The sequence below is a fragment of the Equus asinus genome, chromosome 25 (genome assembly GCF_041296235.1).
Source record: "Equus asinus isolate D_3611 breed Donkey chromosome 25, EquAss-T2T_v2, whole genome shotgun sequence".
In the NCBI taxonomy this organism is placed as follows: domain Eukaryota; kingdom Metazoa; phylum Chordata; class Mammalia; order Perissodactyla; family Equidae; genus Equus; species Equus asinus.
In genome coordinates, this window is record NC_091814.1 from 40,562,156 (window position 1) to 40,579,438 (window position 17,283).

The window sequence follows — 17,283 nt, forward strand, 5'->3', positions numbered from 1 at the left end:
CTTTCTTCCTCAATTTATATGGATTACAATTTTTTGGATAGTTCTTTGAAGGCACGTAACATTTGTTTGATATCTATGTCACTTCCAACCCCAAAACTTAATGTTTATCATTTACCTTGGTTACTCCAGCTGGTACCGGATCAAACACTTTGCGCTGTTCCTCTCGAGGAATCTGAGAATGCAGAGGTAGAATCTGATACCTATGGCTTCCTATAACAATACAAAAAGGTTAAGGTCTAAAACTAGGAGCCTAGTTTAAAACTGCTCTACATTATGCATCTTTTTATTCAAAAACTGACACAACACTAAATTCTGTTTTCACATTTTGGCTACAGCACAAGCAAAAATACTCATTTTTCACTCTCAAATATGTGAGAATTCAAAGACTCACCAAAATGTGGATTCATTTCCAAATGCTTCTGCATAGTATAAATCAAATTCCAGCCAGGCAGAAAAACCAACACAGCTCCAGGAACATTAAGGGTCTCAATGTACTTAAGTAGAGCCTCAATGAGTTCAAAAGGAGTTTCCTTTTCATTCAATTGAGCCATGCTCATCTTTGTTTCTGGACCGTATTCATCACCACAGATCAGGTTGCAATTTGCCTACAAAAAATAGGGAGATATATTCTGGACTGTCTCAATTACTACAGCTCATGAGGTAACATTCAAATGACACCCAATGTCCTTATTAATTCTGATAAGTCACATCTAGCATATAGTAATTTAATTTCCAAAAATGTAGAACCTACTGGTTGACATACCAAATTTTTCTACTGAGTAATATTTCCCATAGAACATGACTAAAATTCAAGCACAAACTCTTAAATTTGCCTCTGAAACTTCTAATGGCTCCTTCTACCAAGAATATTTAACTCTTGGGACTAAAAACTCTCGGTTTTTCAAAAATACTTTCCTTACTGATTAATGAACTGTTCCTAGGATCCTCTCTGTGTATCAATTCCTATATAATTACTTCATCTATACACAATGCCTTCCTGTGTGATTTCCAGGCTCATCTCATGCCAAATATTAAGTCCTTTAATTCTTAGACAAGTGTCCTGCAGGCAGGGTATTTGATCATTTTCACCTATTTCTGAAATAATGTGGTATTTTCCAAAAAGTCTGCCTTAGAATCAATGATAAACCAAGCCTTCAGTAATAACAAACAAAGCTGTTAAAATTGGTCTTCTTTTCCTCTGATAAGCTTTCTATTTGCTATTTGTTTACATCCTTGAGGTCTTCTGATTAAAAATACCCAATCCCAGGTTGTTTTCTATCAAATTCTGCATTGCTGGCTGTCTTACACTATTCATTCTGTTCAAATTTCCAGCTCCAAGATGCATTTTTATATTATCCTGGGTCCAATTCTCAAGCACTACAGAGTAACTGTCGCTTTTCTTTACTGTTTCTTCTTAGGAACCCCCTCCTTACGCTCTAGTTTAAAACTCTCTCCATCTGATAATGTCATCACCATACAGTCTCTCTACTCTAGGACTACAGTTGCTGCTTCTTCAACTTTACCGTACACATGGATCATCTGGATTATCTTATTGAAATGTAGATTCTGATTTAGTAGGACTGGGGTGGGGCACAAGACTGCCTTTTACCTGTTTCCCAGGTGCTTCGGCCCATGGAAAACTGAGTAGCCAAAGCCTTATAAAATGGAGTTATCTCTAGCTGCATGGGGCCTTTAACCATCTTACCCTTTCCTCTTCTTTTGTTTTGATCTTCATGCCAGAGATGATTTAACTCAGAGTATGAAAAGAGCTTGTCATTGAATGTGGAACTCTTTGGAGTGAAATGAGTCAATTCAAACACAGACATTGTAGACAGTTTTTTAAAAAGTTTTTTTTTTTTTTGAGGAAGATTAGCCCTGAGCTAACATCCACTACCAATCCTCCTCTTTTTGCGGAGGAAGACTCGCCCTGAGCTAACATCCGTGTCCATCTCCCTCCACTTTATATGTCGGACGCCTACCACAGCATGGCTTGCTAAGCGGTGCCATGCCCACGAACTGGCAAACCCTGGGCCGCTGAAACAGAACGTGCAAACTTAACCGCTGCGCCACCAGGCCAGCCCCATTAAAAAGTTTTTTATAATGCTAACTCATTGTATGTTTTTAACTAAAATCATTCTCTTCTCTACAATCATTTGCCCAAAATCAAAGTTCTTCATGAAATTCACTTACATCATCATCCTCACCACCATCCTCCTCCTTATCCTTCTTCTTCTTGTCCTTTGGTGGAGGAACAAAGTGGGTCATCTGAATACAGTCTTCCAAAAAATATTCTGCCAGGACAATCCAGTTAGGTAAGTACTACCAACTTTCAGAATGCAGCAGTCTGTAAAACTCATTTTCGAACTCCTAATACAAAATTACCTTAATACCCTTCAATCTGATTCTTCAAAACTGCCAACAAATTCTAGTGGCAATAGCCTCTTTTCCCAATCAAACTCAGTGTTCCCACTTCTTGGACCTTGGAGGAGGGTGAGGTATCTTATTACACATTCCTACAAAGCCAGTCAGGCTATCCTCTATATACAATATTCAGTCAAGGAGTTCACGGAATGCCTATTGTGCATGTGCCCTACGTTGTACGCTCCCACGGTGGGGGAGGCACATGTACAAAGAAGTAATGTCAATACAGTAACATACCACAGTCCATCCTTCCTCTACCAGAATGTACACATAAAATGGGTTCCTTTTAGTTACTACTCTGAAGAAGGACCTCAATGCAAAGGTTGGAACATCTGGCTGATCAATTATGCTCCTGAGGTTGTCTGATGGGCCCAGATGTGTCCCATAATCTAAACATTTCACCTCTGTACCCTAAGTGCCCCAAAGTGCCATTCTCATCACAATACATCAAGGGTACATACTATCAACGTGACTCACCACTGATGATGTTAAACTTCCTTACCTGAGGACTGTAGTGTCTGTCAAGTTACTCCACTGTTAAGTTACTCTCATTTCCCCCATCAATCTTCTACTCTTTGGAAGCAAGTCATTAAGCACAGTACACTCAATGGATAGGGAGTTAAGCTTCACATTTTTTGAGGGAGAGGGAGAGTATCCATATAAGTTTTTTGGAATTCTTCCATATGAGAGGTTTGTCTTTATTACCTATTTATTTCTTCAACCATCATATAGATCCATAGGTATTTATATTTTATACTTAGGGTTATAATCCAGCACTATGTTATTTTGGTTTTTTGCTCAAATTATTCCAGCTTTGACCATTAACAGCTTTCAGGTTGGCTCTTCTGTCCCTTTGTTCCCATTATTGTGTGCTGTTTTAAAGCACTTTCTTACTTTCAGGCACTGCAAGATGCTCCAGGTTCATCTTGTATAGTCACTGCTTCAGCCTTAGAATCACCCATTTCTCCAAGGACAACTGGTTCCTTTAATTGGAGACCGTATTGGAAATAAGATCTGGATGTTGGGCATGTTCCCTACTACTGAGATGTCACTGCTTCTAGGCCTACTCAGCAGAGCTAGGAAATATGTATGTATACTAACCCATGTATCCACACACATCTATAATTACTTCTGTACCTATCCATTTGTATCTAAACACAAATTCTCACTGATGTCTCTAACTATAATCCAGTACCACATGGTTCCTTCAAGCCTTCCCTCCTTTCTTGTAACCTCTCACTCCAAAGATAAACCTGGTTCCCACCACCTAACATCCATTTACTTATTTTTTCAATCCCAGTATACACGTAAAGCAGTTTTAGAATTGTTAACCTGTACCCTCGTAAGATACAACTGCATTGGCTTCTCAGAGCTACCCTTACTTTCGAATTTCAAAAATCAGAACCCTTATGTACCTACTCATCATTTCATATCTGCACTGCAAATTTTTTAGCTTATTTTCAAGCCCTCAATTAGACTATTTTTTTATTTTTTGCTGAGGATGATCTGCCCTGAGCTAACATCCACTGCCAATCTTCCTTTTTATTTGTATGTGAGCCACCACCTCAGCAAAGCCACTGACAGACAAGCAGTGTAGGTCTGTTCTTGGGAACTGAACCCTGGCCACCAAAGCACTGTGTGCTGAACTTAACCACTAGCCCACCAGGGCTGGCCCTGTAATACATTTTTTTAACCAAGCTACTACATGACTTTCCTAGAAGATGGTGATGATAAAACTTCTAAAGGAAGTAAAGAAGCTCTTAGCTACTCAGAAATACTTGACCTTGAAACACTACTTAATCTCATTTCAAAATCTGCTTGCTCTGGCTCTAAGAATGATTCTCTTGTTAAGTCGGCCCTGGCTGCGTGAACTTTTAACAGTATTTCCCATGAAGTCTATAGGCCATATTGATTTACACTTGACTGTATATAATTTTAAAAGTTAAGTTTGGCTCTAAATAAAGGCCAGGAAGTTTACTGGATATGCAAATTCCTCAAGCAGTGAATGAAACTTGTTCTCCTCCTCAGATTGTACTCACTGCTGCTCAACTAAAATCCCAAGATACTACAATGCATCTAATAGTCCAATGTGGCCTGTATTTTAAATATCCTTTAGACTACTACTCCAATCTCCAGAATTAAGAAAATCCAAACACTACTGCACAAAAGATGTTCGCCCTCCCACCTGACTCCCACAATACTTACCTTGAACTGGGTAAGTCCTCCCAAAAACTTCAATGATAGGGCAATTGAAGAAATATTCACAGAACATGCTGGTATCAATAGTAGCAGACATAAGAACAATGCGAACTTCAGGATAAGCCTGAACCACATCACGCAACACTACCAAAAGGAAGTCAGTCTATTAAAACACAAACACAAATGAAACCAAAATTGCATAGTAAGTCTGTGCTAATGAGAGACCTAAAGGATTTCTTGTGCTATACAGCCACAAGACATCAGTGAAACTCGGTTTCTTAGGTGGCTTGTAGAAGTGTTAAGATAAAGGGTTACAATGGGATGCAGTTAACGGTATTTTTAAGAACACCTGTAGTCTAACAGCTGTTGGGATTAGAAATGAGTGCTATGTGGGTATGGGAAGGGAAGAGAAACAAACACTAACGAGAGCAAAGAATTCACCTAAGACTTTTCAAGGAAATTTATGTAGGCACAAACTTTAACTAGAGAAAAGGGGAAAGCCACGATGAGCCAAAAATCAGTTATCCAATCACCTGTAAAGTTAATCTTAAAAATACTGAAAAGGTCATATTTGGTTCAATCAAACAAAATAATGGCCAAGACATTTGTTATTTAATAACGCAAAGTATCCTTTAGCCCACCTAACAACACAGAAGCTAAAACTCTGATAAAACTTCTCTGGCTGTGTAGTCCTCTCGCCCATCACTCTCTGCCTCCTTCAATTAAAGAAAATCACCATCTTGAATCTTTTATTATTCCTTTCCATAACTTTCCTCTCATGTATACAGATACCTAAAATATATATATATAAACATATGTAGAAATATGTTTTTAAATTTACCTATTCTTAACTTTACAGGAACATATGATATTTTATATAATCTTTTGGGATTTCCTTTTCTACATACTATAGTACTGCTAAGATTCATCCATAAGTGTTACTACAGTTATTCTGATGACTGTTTAATACTCCAATGTGTGAATATAACAATTAATTCACCAGTCGGTATCTGGTGGTACCTACTCAAGGTATCTGAGTTGTTTCCAGCATTTTATTATTGTGAACATGTGCCACTATGAACATTTTGTTCATGTCTTCTGCTCGACATATGTAAGCTTCTATAGCTAAGTGTGGATATGGAACTATAAAGTTAAAGGGTGTGTAAATGTTGAACTTCAGGAGACAATGCTAAACTATTTGCCTAAGTGGTTCCATCAATTCACATACCACCATGAGCAGTGGATAAGAGATCCTGCTAATCCTCATATTCTCTAACACTTGGCATCACCACTTAAATTTTATTAGTCAAATTGATATAAAGTAGTAAGTACTTTATTATAGTCTTGATCTAAACTTTCCTATTCACCAATGGGACTGAACACCACCTCATGTTTATTAGCTAAATATGTGCTTTCTTTTGTAAAATGTCTGTTTGTATTTTTTGCTTATTTTCTATTGAGTCGTCTGTACTTTTCTTACTGATTTGTAGGTGGTGTTTACATATTTCTATATTAAAATTTTGTTGGCTACATTAGAATCTTCTAGCTTGCGGTGTACCTTAAATTATCTTTTGAATGAACAAATAATTTTAATATAGACAAATATATCAGTCTTTTATTTCATGTTTAGTGTATTTCACATTTTAAGAAATCCTTCCAGAAGATCTAGAACTATGTTACCTAGTACAGTGGCCACTGGCCACACGTGGCTGAGGATATGAAATGTGCTTAATCTGAGTTGAAATGTGCTGTAAGCATAAAATACACATATTTTGAAGACTTAAGATCAAAAAGAGTGTAAAATATCTCAATATATTTTTTCATATTGACTACATGTAGAAAATATGTAGATATACTGAGCTTATTTCACCTGTTTCATCTTAAAATACGTAACTAGAAAATTAAAAATTACTTATGTGGCTCAGAGTATATTTCTATCAGATAGTGCTGTTTAGATGTTTACTTGAATAGATTTTTCTATTCAAGAGTTAAAATTGCCTTGGCATTTAAATCCTTAATCTATCTGGAGTTGATTTCCGTGTTTGGTTACGAAGTAAGGATCCAATTTCAACTATCTCCTTATGGATGACCATGTTTCTAGCTCCATTTATTAAATAGCCCACTCCCTTTTCCACTGATCTGATATGCCATCACTCTTAGACCAAAGCTGCATACAACACACAATCTGTTTCTACACTCTGTATTATTCCACTGGTCAAACTGTCAATCCACATACTACACTACCTTAATTATTATAGCTTCAAATTAAGTCTTCATATCTGTAAAGCAAGACCTTCCATTCTGCTCTTATTCAGAAGTCCTGGTTATATTTTGCCATACATCTTACCCATAAGTATTTATAATCAGCCTATTAAATTCTGTGAAAAATCCGGCTGAGAATTTGATTAGAATTGCATTCAAACTGTGGATCAACTTGGGGACAACTGACATCCATATAATATTCAGTCCTCCTAGCCAAGAACATGATCTGGTCTTTTTTAATGTTCTGTAATAAAGTTTTATTTTTCTTATAGAGATCATGCATGTCTTTTTGCTGGATTTATTCTTAGGTACTTGACATACTGACTACTGCAATGGTATCTTTCTAGTTGTTTTCTAGCTGTTCGTTTATAATATATATAATGCAACTGAATTCTGTGTATTAATCTTCTATTCAGCCACATTGTTAAATTTTCCTATTCTCCCACTGTTTAAAATAATTGGTCTGTTAAGTTCCTTTGGGTGTTCCCCATAAAGTGACAAATTTAGATAAGGTTCATCTGAAAGAGAACATAAAAAGTTTCTGCAAAGGCATTTTTCACTGTGAATGGCATATTAGTATAGACCTGACAGTCTTTCCAGGAAAGTTGACCAAAACCACTTAATTTTTCTTACGAAAATTGCAATGATAATCCATTATGTTTTCAGTATGATTTGGAATAATTTAAACTTTAAGAATACTGGTATGTTACCATGCTAGTTAGACAATATTGAATAATTTTAACTAATTAGAAAAAAAAAACCTATAAAGAGTTCAAGCGATTTTGAATGACAAAAACAGCAAAAATTTTAGCCTCAATGACAAAAATTAGCAAAAATTTCTGATTTAAAAAGCCATCTGATAAACCATCCAAACTTTCTTACTTCCTTTAGCTCAATCATAAAGGTCAAAGTTTTGGCAAAACTAAAGATGATTAACAACAATGGCTGTAAAAGTATTTTCTAAAGAGGAGGCCTTCCGATGAATGTTTTGTGGAATAGGAGTCTGGTGACAGTTTGAATGACATACTGTCCCCATCCAATAACACCTGTTTGGATATGTAAAATAGTGGTATAAAAGCAAGTCATTGCTTTATAGTATCAATTTTTGAATTATACAATTATATAATAAGTTAATTCTATACAAGTTCTGCCAAGGACCAGAAGAAGAAAGGGGATGAAATTCTAGTTTTTTCCTAATTCTGGCAGGATTATCATTAACATCTAAAAAAGATAAGAGCTGTAAACATCCAAGACGACATTATTAATTATATTAAATTTTAAAACTATAAAATCTCCAATTCAAAGAAAAACTGATTATTAAAATTCCATTATCTATTCATAGTCATAAACATTAGTTCAGTTGCTGAATTATGCTAGTTCTTACTGAGCACTGCTATTATACTTTTTCTTTAAAGACTGGCACCTGAGCTAACATGTTGCCAATCTTCTTCTTTTTTTTCTTATTCTTCTCCCCAAAGCCCCCCAGTACATAGTTGTATATTCTAGTTGCGAGTGCCTCCGGTTGTGCTATATGGAATGCTGTCTCAGCATGACCTCATGAGAGGTGCCACGTCTGTACCCACAATCCGAACTCATGAAACCCTGGGCCACCGAAACGAAGCATGCAAACTTAACCACTCAGCCACAGGGTTGGTCCCTATACTTACTAATCACTTTTAGAATTGTGTGAGTTTAATAAAGGAAAAACAGGCTTAATGGCCTTGCTAAAAAAAAGGTGTCCAAGATCTTAAGTGACTGAAGTTCATAGTTTTGATAGAAAACGTAAGCATGAAGAAAAGGGAAATAAAACAAAGACTCTACTTTGATTTCTCTTTGTACAGAATATTAGGATCAGTATCTTACTATAACGCTCAAGTTACTCACATTTATGTCTCTTTCGTGTATTTCATCTACAATTACATGACTGATTCCTCGAATGCCTGCTTCTAATTTTCTTAGGAGCACACCTTGAAAAGAAAAACAACTGGAGATGAGTTTCTATTTTGATTAAAGTAGGGGGGCATAGAAAAGTGCAAAGAAACAAATTCTAGACAACTATGCTTCAACTAATATAACCCCAAGCATCAATTTAGGAAAGAAATAATCACTTGTATATTTAAATTATTAAAAAGGCTTTAGTGTACTCTGAAACACATTTGTTTAATGAACACATTTGTCTATTCAAAGATAGAACTCTAGTAACGTATTTCATTTTCTCTGAGCTATATCCACCAGCAGGTACATACTATCCATGAAGGAAAAAACTGCCAAAAGTTCTACTTAAGAATTCTGCGATTGGCTCCTGGATTTCCAGCCATTTTGTGTTGCTACCGAGTGTTCTTCACAAACAATACAATACAAAACACAAATGAAACACTAAAATAAAACTCATTACTGACCTACGGTACAAAACATTATACTGGCATGAGGGCGAGGAAGTACAGACTCAAATCGAACACTATAGCCACAGCTTTTTCCGGGCTCTTCTCCTCTCTCATATGCAACTCGCTCGGCCACAGAAACCGCACTGATTCTCCTGGGCTGAGACAAGGAAAAAGAAAACTGATATAAAAGCTACAAAATTGCAGTTACATTTGTTTATTAGAATTATTAAATTATTGTAGTAAATCTGTCCCAGTAAACAACAGAACCAATAGTAATGTTATCCTTAGGAAGCTCCAAATCTTATTAAAGAAAAAAATCAGGACAGAAAATGTTACCAGTTAATTCTATGGCAGACACTTAAAAAATGCTGTTGTTCATTTTGTATATAAAATGATTCCAAGGTTTTTATAGAAAATCAAATTTCTCCACCATTGGCCCAAACTCTTAATGATATGCAGAGTGATTTTCCAGTAGGGAAGGGGGCAGAGCGTGCATGTAACTTTTCTTGTAACTGCCTACCACAGTGAAGGCATACGTTTAGAAAATTACTTAACTGAGATATATGGGTATTAGGAAGGTGAACAATCTTCTATGCCAAATCTACTGCAGCCACCTTTCATTCACTTATTAACTCACAAGGTAAGCATTCATTGCATATTTGCAACAGGTGCCACAGAAGGTGCAAGAGAGAGGAAACTGAATGAAATCACTCCTGTCTTTGATGAGCTTACATATCAAGAAAAACTGTATACTACTGTTTCCAGCAACAAATATGCTGAACCCTAAAGGGAATGCTACAGGTTAATGTTTTAAGCTTTGGGCCTTGATTTTTCTGAAAACTGTTCCTTAGGGTTCCTTATCTTCTAAGTACACAAAACAATATTTACTTCGTGGATACTACGCCTATTACGATGCCCTAAAGGTACAGCTATGGAGGGACATACAGATTTATAAAGACCAAATGCTTCTAAGTTGTTTTGGAGTTTATTGTGTGAAAAAGTTCCTAATGTCAGGTTGTATTTTAGTTCCTTGCTTGAGAAAACTTTCTGAGTTTCATATTTAGCTCAGTACCTACATGATGACATTCCAAGTTACGACAAGACTATTTAGGAAATCAGAGGCTAACACAATCTTAAAAAAAACCAAAAAACCAAAAACCCAATAACTTCACTATAGCTATCAATATCCTTTGAATTAACACAAAATACAATTTATTAATTTCTATATCCCTAATACAAGGGTCCCTTAGGATATGGGGTTAGTAACAAATACAGGTAAGTGTACAATCAGCTAGTTCGTATTTATTCTGTCCACAAAAATAAGGGATTAAAAGATGCCTTCTTGAACATACTGTGTTGAATTTTCCTGACCTCGTATTTTGTCTGGTTTATGTGCCTTGACTTGCTGAACTATGCTAGCTTTTATTGACCACTCTGATAAGTACTCTGCACCTCACCAGCCCTCAGTAATAGTGTCACACGAAGGACTGAACTCTGTCTGTCCATCAAGAGAGTTCTGCTCATAGCTATGCGAGGGAATGTAAGAATGATATTTCACTAGAGATATAAAATACAAAGTTTTCTGGATCCTTTAAAGAAGTTCTTTGCATTCTATAAACAGGTAAATGCTCAATACTACTTTCTCTACTTTTGTTTTTCCTACAGTTTTCAACATGTCTACTAAATAACTGGCTTCTAGAAGAACTTGAAATTCACTAGGAAACTGGACTCTCCTGAGGTGTAACCATAACGCTACTGGGAATTCAGGGGTTGCTTTTATCACCTTGAAACAACCATCTTCAGACACCCTACTGACCAAATTTCCTTGAGTATGAACAGAAAACATTAATATCAAGACTCAAACAACAAAGAAACAAATGACCCTACAATCTCCTCCTCATATTTTATATGCTTCTCTGACTTAGCAGCTTCTAGTTTCCTCAACGGCCCTGTCTGTAAAACGAAAATATTTAAAATACATTCTAAAGAGAAGCACTTCTTTTATTTACAACTGACTCGACTGGAAATCTGTGTGATTTTTCCTGAGGGCAGTATGGCAAAGTGCAAAAAAGTGAAAATACGCACACCCTTTGATCCGATAATCCTACATCTAGGAATTTATTCCAATGAAATAATCAAACAAGTGTATAAAGATGTATGCGCAAGTACGTTCATCCTAGCGTATGTAATACCAAAATATTAGGAAGAATCTTTAAAAATCTTCCATCATTTAAGAATAAGGGTATAAGCATAAAATGGAAAATTATAAAGTCATTAAATAATTACGCTGTTGCTCTCAGGCCACACGTTTACGTAACAGGGACAGGTTAAGATGGCGTACGTGCAGCTTGTATACAATAAAGTCTGAAAGGATAAAGACTAAAAGTAAAATGATTTCTTCTGGATGGTGGGATCCTGAGTGGGCTTTCGTTTCTTTTAAAATTTACTCTATTGGCTAATTTTTTCCCAAGGCGTATGTACTATGCTCAGAAAAAAGGCAATTAAAAAGTAATCTAATCCTTATGATAATTCTTAGCTCATTATAAAGACTGGCAGGATAGGCATTTTGTGTGGGAGAACACTGCTTAATCTAAGACTACTAATGAATGTTTCAACACTTCCCAGACTGGATGCCACTTGACAGCCTATGAAGAAGCTGATCTTCGTATCCCTTGAATAATTTACCCCTTTTCCCTTGATCTCCTGTGCTTCCATAATTGTTTTACATACTGTCCCACAGTGAATAAATACAAAGCAAGGCTCACCGATAAAACATCTATCAGTACCTGCAGAGCCACCTTTTCACATACGGCTTAAGTAGCCTACAGGTATTTCCACCTCTCAAACTGCAGCCACACCAGATACACACCTTTGTAAGTTGGCTCGCTACTTACCTGAGTGACTACAATATTACACTCTGCTGCTCGGTCATTCTGGATAAAGTCATCTAGAATAAACTGGGGAACTTGTGTGGTTTTACCACATCCAGTAGCACCTCGGATGATGACAACTGAATTTTGACTAATCGCTTCCAGGATTTCACTTTCAAATTTCTTCACAGGCAGTAACTCCCTCTCCTGTAAGATCTATATTAGAAAAGTTACACCTCAGTCAGATTTCTACCAATATACACATTAGAAGTAACTGTCTTTTTTTTTTTTTTTAAAGATTTTACTTTTACTTGTTCTCCCTAAGCTCCCCAATACATAGTTGTGTATTTTTAGTTGTGGGTCCTTCTAGTTGTGACATGTGGGACACCATCTCAGCATGGCCTGACGAGCGGTGCCATGTCCGCACCCAGGATTCGAACCAGCGAAACCCTGGCCCACCGAAGCAGAGCGTGCGAACTTAACCACTCGGCCACAGGGCCGGCCCCCAAACTAACTGTCTTAACGCTAAAAAAATGTGCTGTCTCTGCAAAAACGTATTCCTTCCCACTGGCTTAGTACTCAAAATATACTTTTTCATAAAAGTATATATTTCTATCTCTAATAGAACTGCCTCTTTTTTACTAAATTTCTGAAGAATCTATCTTGCGGCCTTGTCCACACCCTTATTTTCCTCCTTTCTCCTTGAACATTCCATATACATTCCCTTTCTTCTAACATTTCAACATTGCTTTATTCATAAAATAGTGAAAAACACCAAAAACAAAAAAAGAGCATTACTCCAAATCTTTCCACTCATATTAACTAAAACTCACAGGCGCTTAACTGACAACAACTACCCTCAGAGGAAACTAGGATTAGAAGTTTAGAAAATATCTTTGATCTTCCTTCCTAGAAAGGGCAAAATACATTCTTCACGTTCCTTTTGCCCACACTTAGAAAGTTCTGAGGCTCTGGGCACCATATGTCTAAATACTTCACAGACTTACTGCTTGCAAATCATGATCCTGTTCCAGCTGGTACATTAATTCATTCTTGAGGTCCATGCTTATTTGTTCTGGAGTAGCCTGTAAAATGGGAAGGCAACAGTCAAACAAAAGCACATAACTCTGCCTCAAACTGAAGTTATTTTTGATCTAGACATCCTTTTGAAGTACATGCAAGAGTAAAACCCAAGAGTCTGATCTCAAAAACAATGCTGTACTTACATAAGCCAGGGGCCCCTCATCAATGTTGCTACTAGTCCATGGATTCCAGTTGGATTGTGGAGGTGACCAAGGAACCACACCCATTTGGTTTTGTCGCTGAGACGGCTCAAAGTGAGCCAATTTGCCAAGGTTGAGTACAACAGGCACAGAAGGATCATCAGGCTATTGAAAAATAAGAAAAACAAAAAAAGCAATACCAGTTGCTTATCTGACTAGAAAGTTCTATATAAAAGTGAACTAAATAGCTGTATCCTTACCGGGGGAATGATCTCAAGATTTAGCTCTTGAATGATGTTTTGCAGCTGATGCTCTAAATCCTGAGAGAGGTTAACTTTGTAAGGCTCCACCTAGAGAGAAAGCATGGTCATGAAAATCATGTGACACACACACGTGCACTACGCACATCTACTATGGCAGGGCTAAACATACGCAGTCAGCCCCAGGTCTACTCTACTCCTAGAGCCAATGAGTCAGCTCCCTTTCGTGAAAGAATTACTTCACCAATTATTTACTTGTTACCCACTATGAACACAAAATTACGCCATTTCCATGTCTTGAGGTAAGACTACTAAAACTATAAACTAAACTTGAGCCAAATACTTGAATCTTTTTTTTTTTCAGTTTGCTTTTTCTTGCCCTGTTTTGTTGTTTTCAAATACTTGAATCTTATAATATCTCCTTGGGCTACTAAGTCTAAAGACTCACTGTCTCTCCTTCTTTCTTCTTTGTAAGTCCAGAGTAAGCTTCAATCACTTCAAGATGGTAGAGTTGTCTGACAAGCGACAGAGCACAGGACTGTGCTGCCAGTTTTTTATTTGATCCATGTTCGCGTGCAAAAATCCCTATAATTTAAGGTCAGGATTACCGAGGACAGAAGGATAAATCATCTGAGTAAATAAATACCTTAGCATAAGCAACTAGGGGTTTAGGTACAAAAGCCACACTAAAATACAGAGTATGCCACGGGTTCTAAGTTCTTTTTCATTCTAACTGCTAACCAAAAGCAATTTCATACAGTTTATCAACTAAATAACCAACCATCTTGATTACACACAAACCATCATTATAACAGCAAATAACCTAGTTCACAAATATTTTAGGTTTTGCAGGCCACACGGTCACTATCACAACTACTCAACTCTGCCTTTAAAGTGTGAAAGCAGGGCCGGCCTGGTGGTGCAGCAGTTAAGTTTGCTCGTTCCGCTTCTCGGTGGCCCGGGGTTCATCAGTTCAGATCCCAGGTGCGGACATGGCACCACTTGTCAAGTCATGCTGTGGCAGGTGTCCCACATATAAAGTAGAGGAAGATGGGCATGGATGTTAGCTCAGGGCCAGTATTCCTCAGCAAAAAGAGGTAGTTAGCTCAGGGCTAATCTTCCTCAAAAAAAAAAAGTGTAAAGCATCCATGCACACTACTTAAACTAGAGTTTGACAAACTACAGTCCCAGGGACTAAAAACAGCTTTTCTGTTTTTAAAGAGCTGTAAAAATAAGACAAACATAACAAGTGATGTACGTGACCTGCAAAGCTTAAAATAGAAATGATCTGGCCTTTTACAGAAGTGTGCTACCCCCTGACATAAACAAATGTAGCTGTGTTCCAATAAAATGTCATTTATAAAACAGGTAATGGGCTGTATTTGGCCAGAGGGCTGTAGTCTGCTGATCCTGGCATTAGACTGAATCTAGTAGTTACTCATATCCTTAAAGAAAATGCTATATTCCTCTCCTCCAGTATCATTCAGCTTTAGGAGAGATGACACAGAGCACGGAAGGGGCACAGATACCTTCCTGCCTAATTAGCCAATTCAGTCAAATTAATGATGGTCAGATCAATGGGCTGTCAGAAGTCAGGCTGCCTTTACCCTCTTAACATTTCATCCATTCAAAATAACTTATTTTTAAAGTCTAGGATAAAGAATTCAACATCATCTCCTGATGACTCATTCAAAGGTTTGATTCTATCAGGAAAGTCTTTCATATACTAAATTTAAATCATCATTGTTAGTCATACAATTCTCACACTGGAAAGAATCTTAGGCCATTCCTCTCAATGTGCAGATAAATAAATCGAGTCCAGCAAGTAAGGTGCGATTTATTCAAAGCCACAAAACTTTGTTAGTAACAAAACCAGGTACACAGGGCTAGTTCCTTACTTTCAAGCTAACACACTGCCTGCTTTAAACTTAGATATTATCTAAGAATAAAGAATACACGCATCATGTCTTTGCTTTTTTATTTCCTTTATGAATAACCCCAATCTACTACTCAGGGTAACTTTCTCACCTTTTGTTCTTGACTCTATGACCCTTAAATGCTATACATTCACCTTTAGGCTTCTAATCTCATCACCTGATTCACTCCTTTCTAAATTTCACCTAGCTAGTTTTACCTGAATAAACTAAGGAACACTTTCACGTAGAAAGATAAAAAAGATGTTTTAAAGTTCTTTGACACTAGCAGGCTCCTAAGTAGTCTACCATCTCTTACTCTTTGAAATATGATGCTGGCATACTCTTTTCCTCACATGCAAACTGGGCCCTCTACTTCATATAATTACTAATATTCTACAACATCCTAGATGCCACCTTCTAACATGCACTCTTTCAATTAACAGAGCTTACATATATGTGGCTCAAGACTTTAATGTGAATATTATTCCACTATACAAGACTCAGAGTATCAGAGAAGCAGTAACACTTACTTCTGCCCAGCTGCTTGATATAAATGGTCATTTCTGCAATAAAGCTCCTGTAACAACATACACAAACAAGGTTAGGAATTTCTGTTAGAAATTACTAAATCCAGGACTCCCAAATCAGGCAGGTTTCCAACTGCTTAGGCAAATCACAGCAAAAAAACCATTGTAAACATTTATTTCTGTTCGATCCTAGAACAAATGAAGTATTGAAGTAAACTTCAAATAATGTATGACATGGCAGAAGACGGCTATAATCAAAGTCCATGAGCCAAGTGTTCACGAAAAGAAAATGTTAGGGTTTTAGATTCTGTATTTACTTACTCTTACCCTTATTGCAAAGGTTGCAGTTGAATAGCTATAATGCACTCGATGAAGAGGAATTTTCTACTTAGCTTGAGGCCAAAAAATAAAATAGCTCCAAAACTCTCAAAATTATAGTGATTATTTTAAGATCCCTTTGCACAGGCCACCTACTAATAACTTCAATCTGTTAAGCTAAGCTAAATATATGCATGCAGGCACACATACACATGGACACACAAACACTATGCATATATCAGTGGCTCCTGAGGCAGGGGTCTGGTATCTGCCTGCAGTTGGAAGCAGCCCTTGATAAAAAATTTAGCTTATTTATATCACATTTATTTAATTCAGGTTCTGGAGAGCAAAGTATTTTTGAAAATTATAACTAAAATTGCCAGCAGATTCTAGGAAATGAATTTAGGTTTTAACGAGGGAAAAGCTACCCTCTGAAAACTACGCTTTCTGGTCCTTCCACTGTTCAGGTATACTCTAACCTTGACTTTGTGCTGTGAATAAAAGGTTAGGTGAGGCTTAAGAAAAAAATAAATGTTAAGACTCCTTCCTATACCTCTTGTGAACTGACCTTCAGGCACAGCGGCTTCAGGGGTCAAAGGCCACTGGCTTTCAGGGGAACAACGTCCACCCTTTCATTAATGACACCGATGCCAGTATGTTTCTCAGCCAGGCTTAAAGTCAGCACTCAATCTCATTCTCCTCCACCTAGGGGGAACAGCGACACCAGAAATCAGTTTACAATAGTTTCCCATGTGATTGCTTAGTTCAGCCTAAGCAGTAGCACATGTGTGTATGAACACAGACCTCTGGTGTTGCTGTCTGTTATGCCTTTAAATAAAAGACATACAAGGAGCAATGCTGTCCTAGCTCCCCCAACTGTCTTTGGCCTCCCTCATCGTCATA

At 37.1% G+C, this 17,283-nt stretch overlaps 1 protein-coding gene across 1 annotated transcript in view; it reads right to left on the reverse strand.

Moving 5' to 3' along the window:
* DHX9 (DExH-box helicase 9) overlaps window positions 1–17,283 on the reverse strand; it is a 48,065-nt gene that overhangs the window by 12,660 nt on the left and 18,122 nt on the right. The window contains exons 7-18 of the mRNA XM_014866715.3: window positions 16,066–16,112; window positions 14,068–14,204; window positions 13,620–13,709; window positions 13,363–13,524; window positions 13,144–13,221; window positions 12,161–12,352; window positions 9,282–9,423; window positions 8,767–8,849; window positions 4,627–4,783; window positions 2,191–2,291; window positions 392–605; window positions 116–210 (exon numbers count right to left, since the gene is read on the reverse strand). Coding sequence (XP_014722201.1) covers window positions 116–210; window positions 392–605; window positions 2,191–2,291; window positions 4,627–4,783; window positions 8,767–8,849; window positions 9,282–9,423; window positions 12,161–12,352; window positions 13,144–13,221; window positions 13,363–13,524; window positions 13,620–13,709; window positions 14,068–14,204; window positions 16,066–16,112 — 1,498 coding nt within the window. The remainder of the gene's footprint in view (window positions 1–115; window positions 211–391; window positions 606–2,190; window positions 2,292–4,626; window positions 4,784–8,766; window positions 8,850–9,281; window positions 9,424–12,160; window positions 12,353–13,143; window positions 13,222–13,362; window positions 13,525–13,619; window positions 13,710–14,067; window positions 14,205–16,065; window positions 16,113–17,283) is intronic.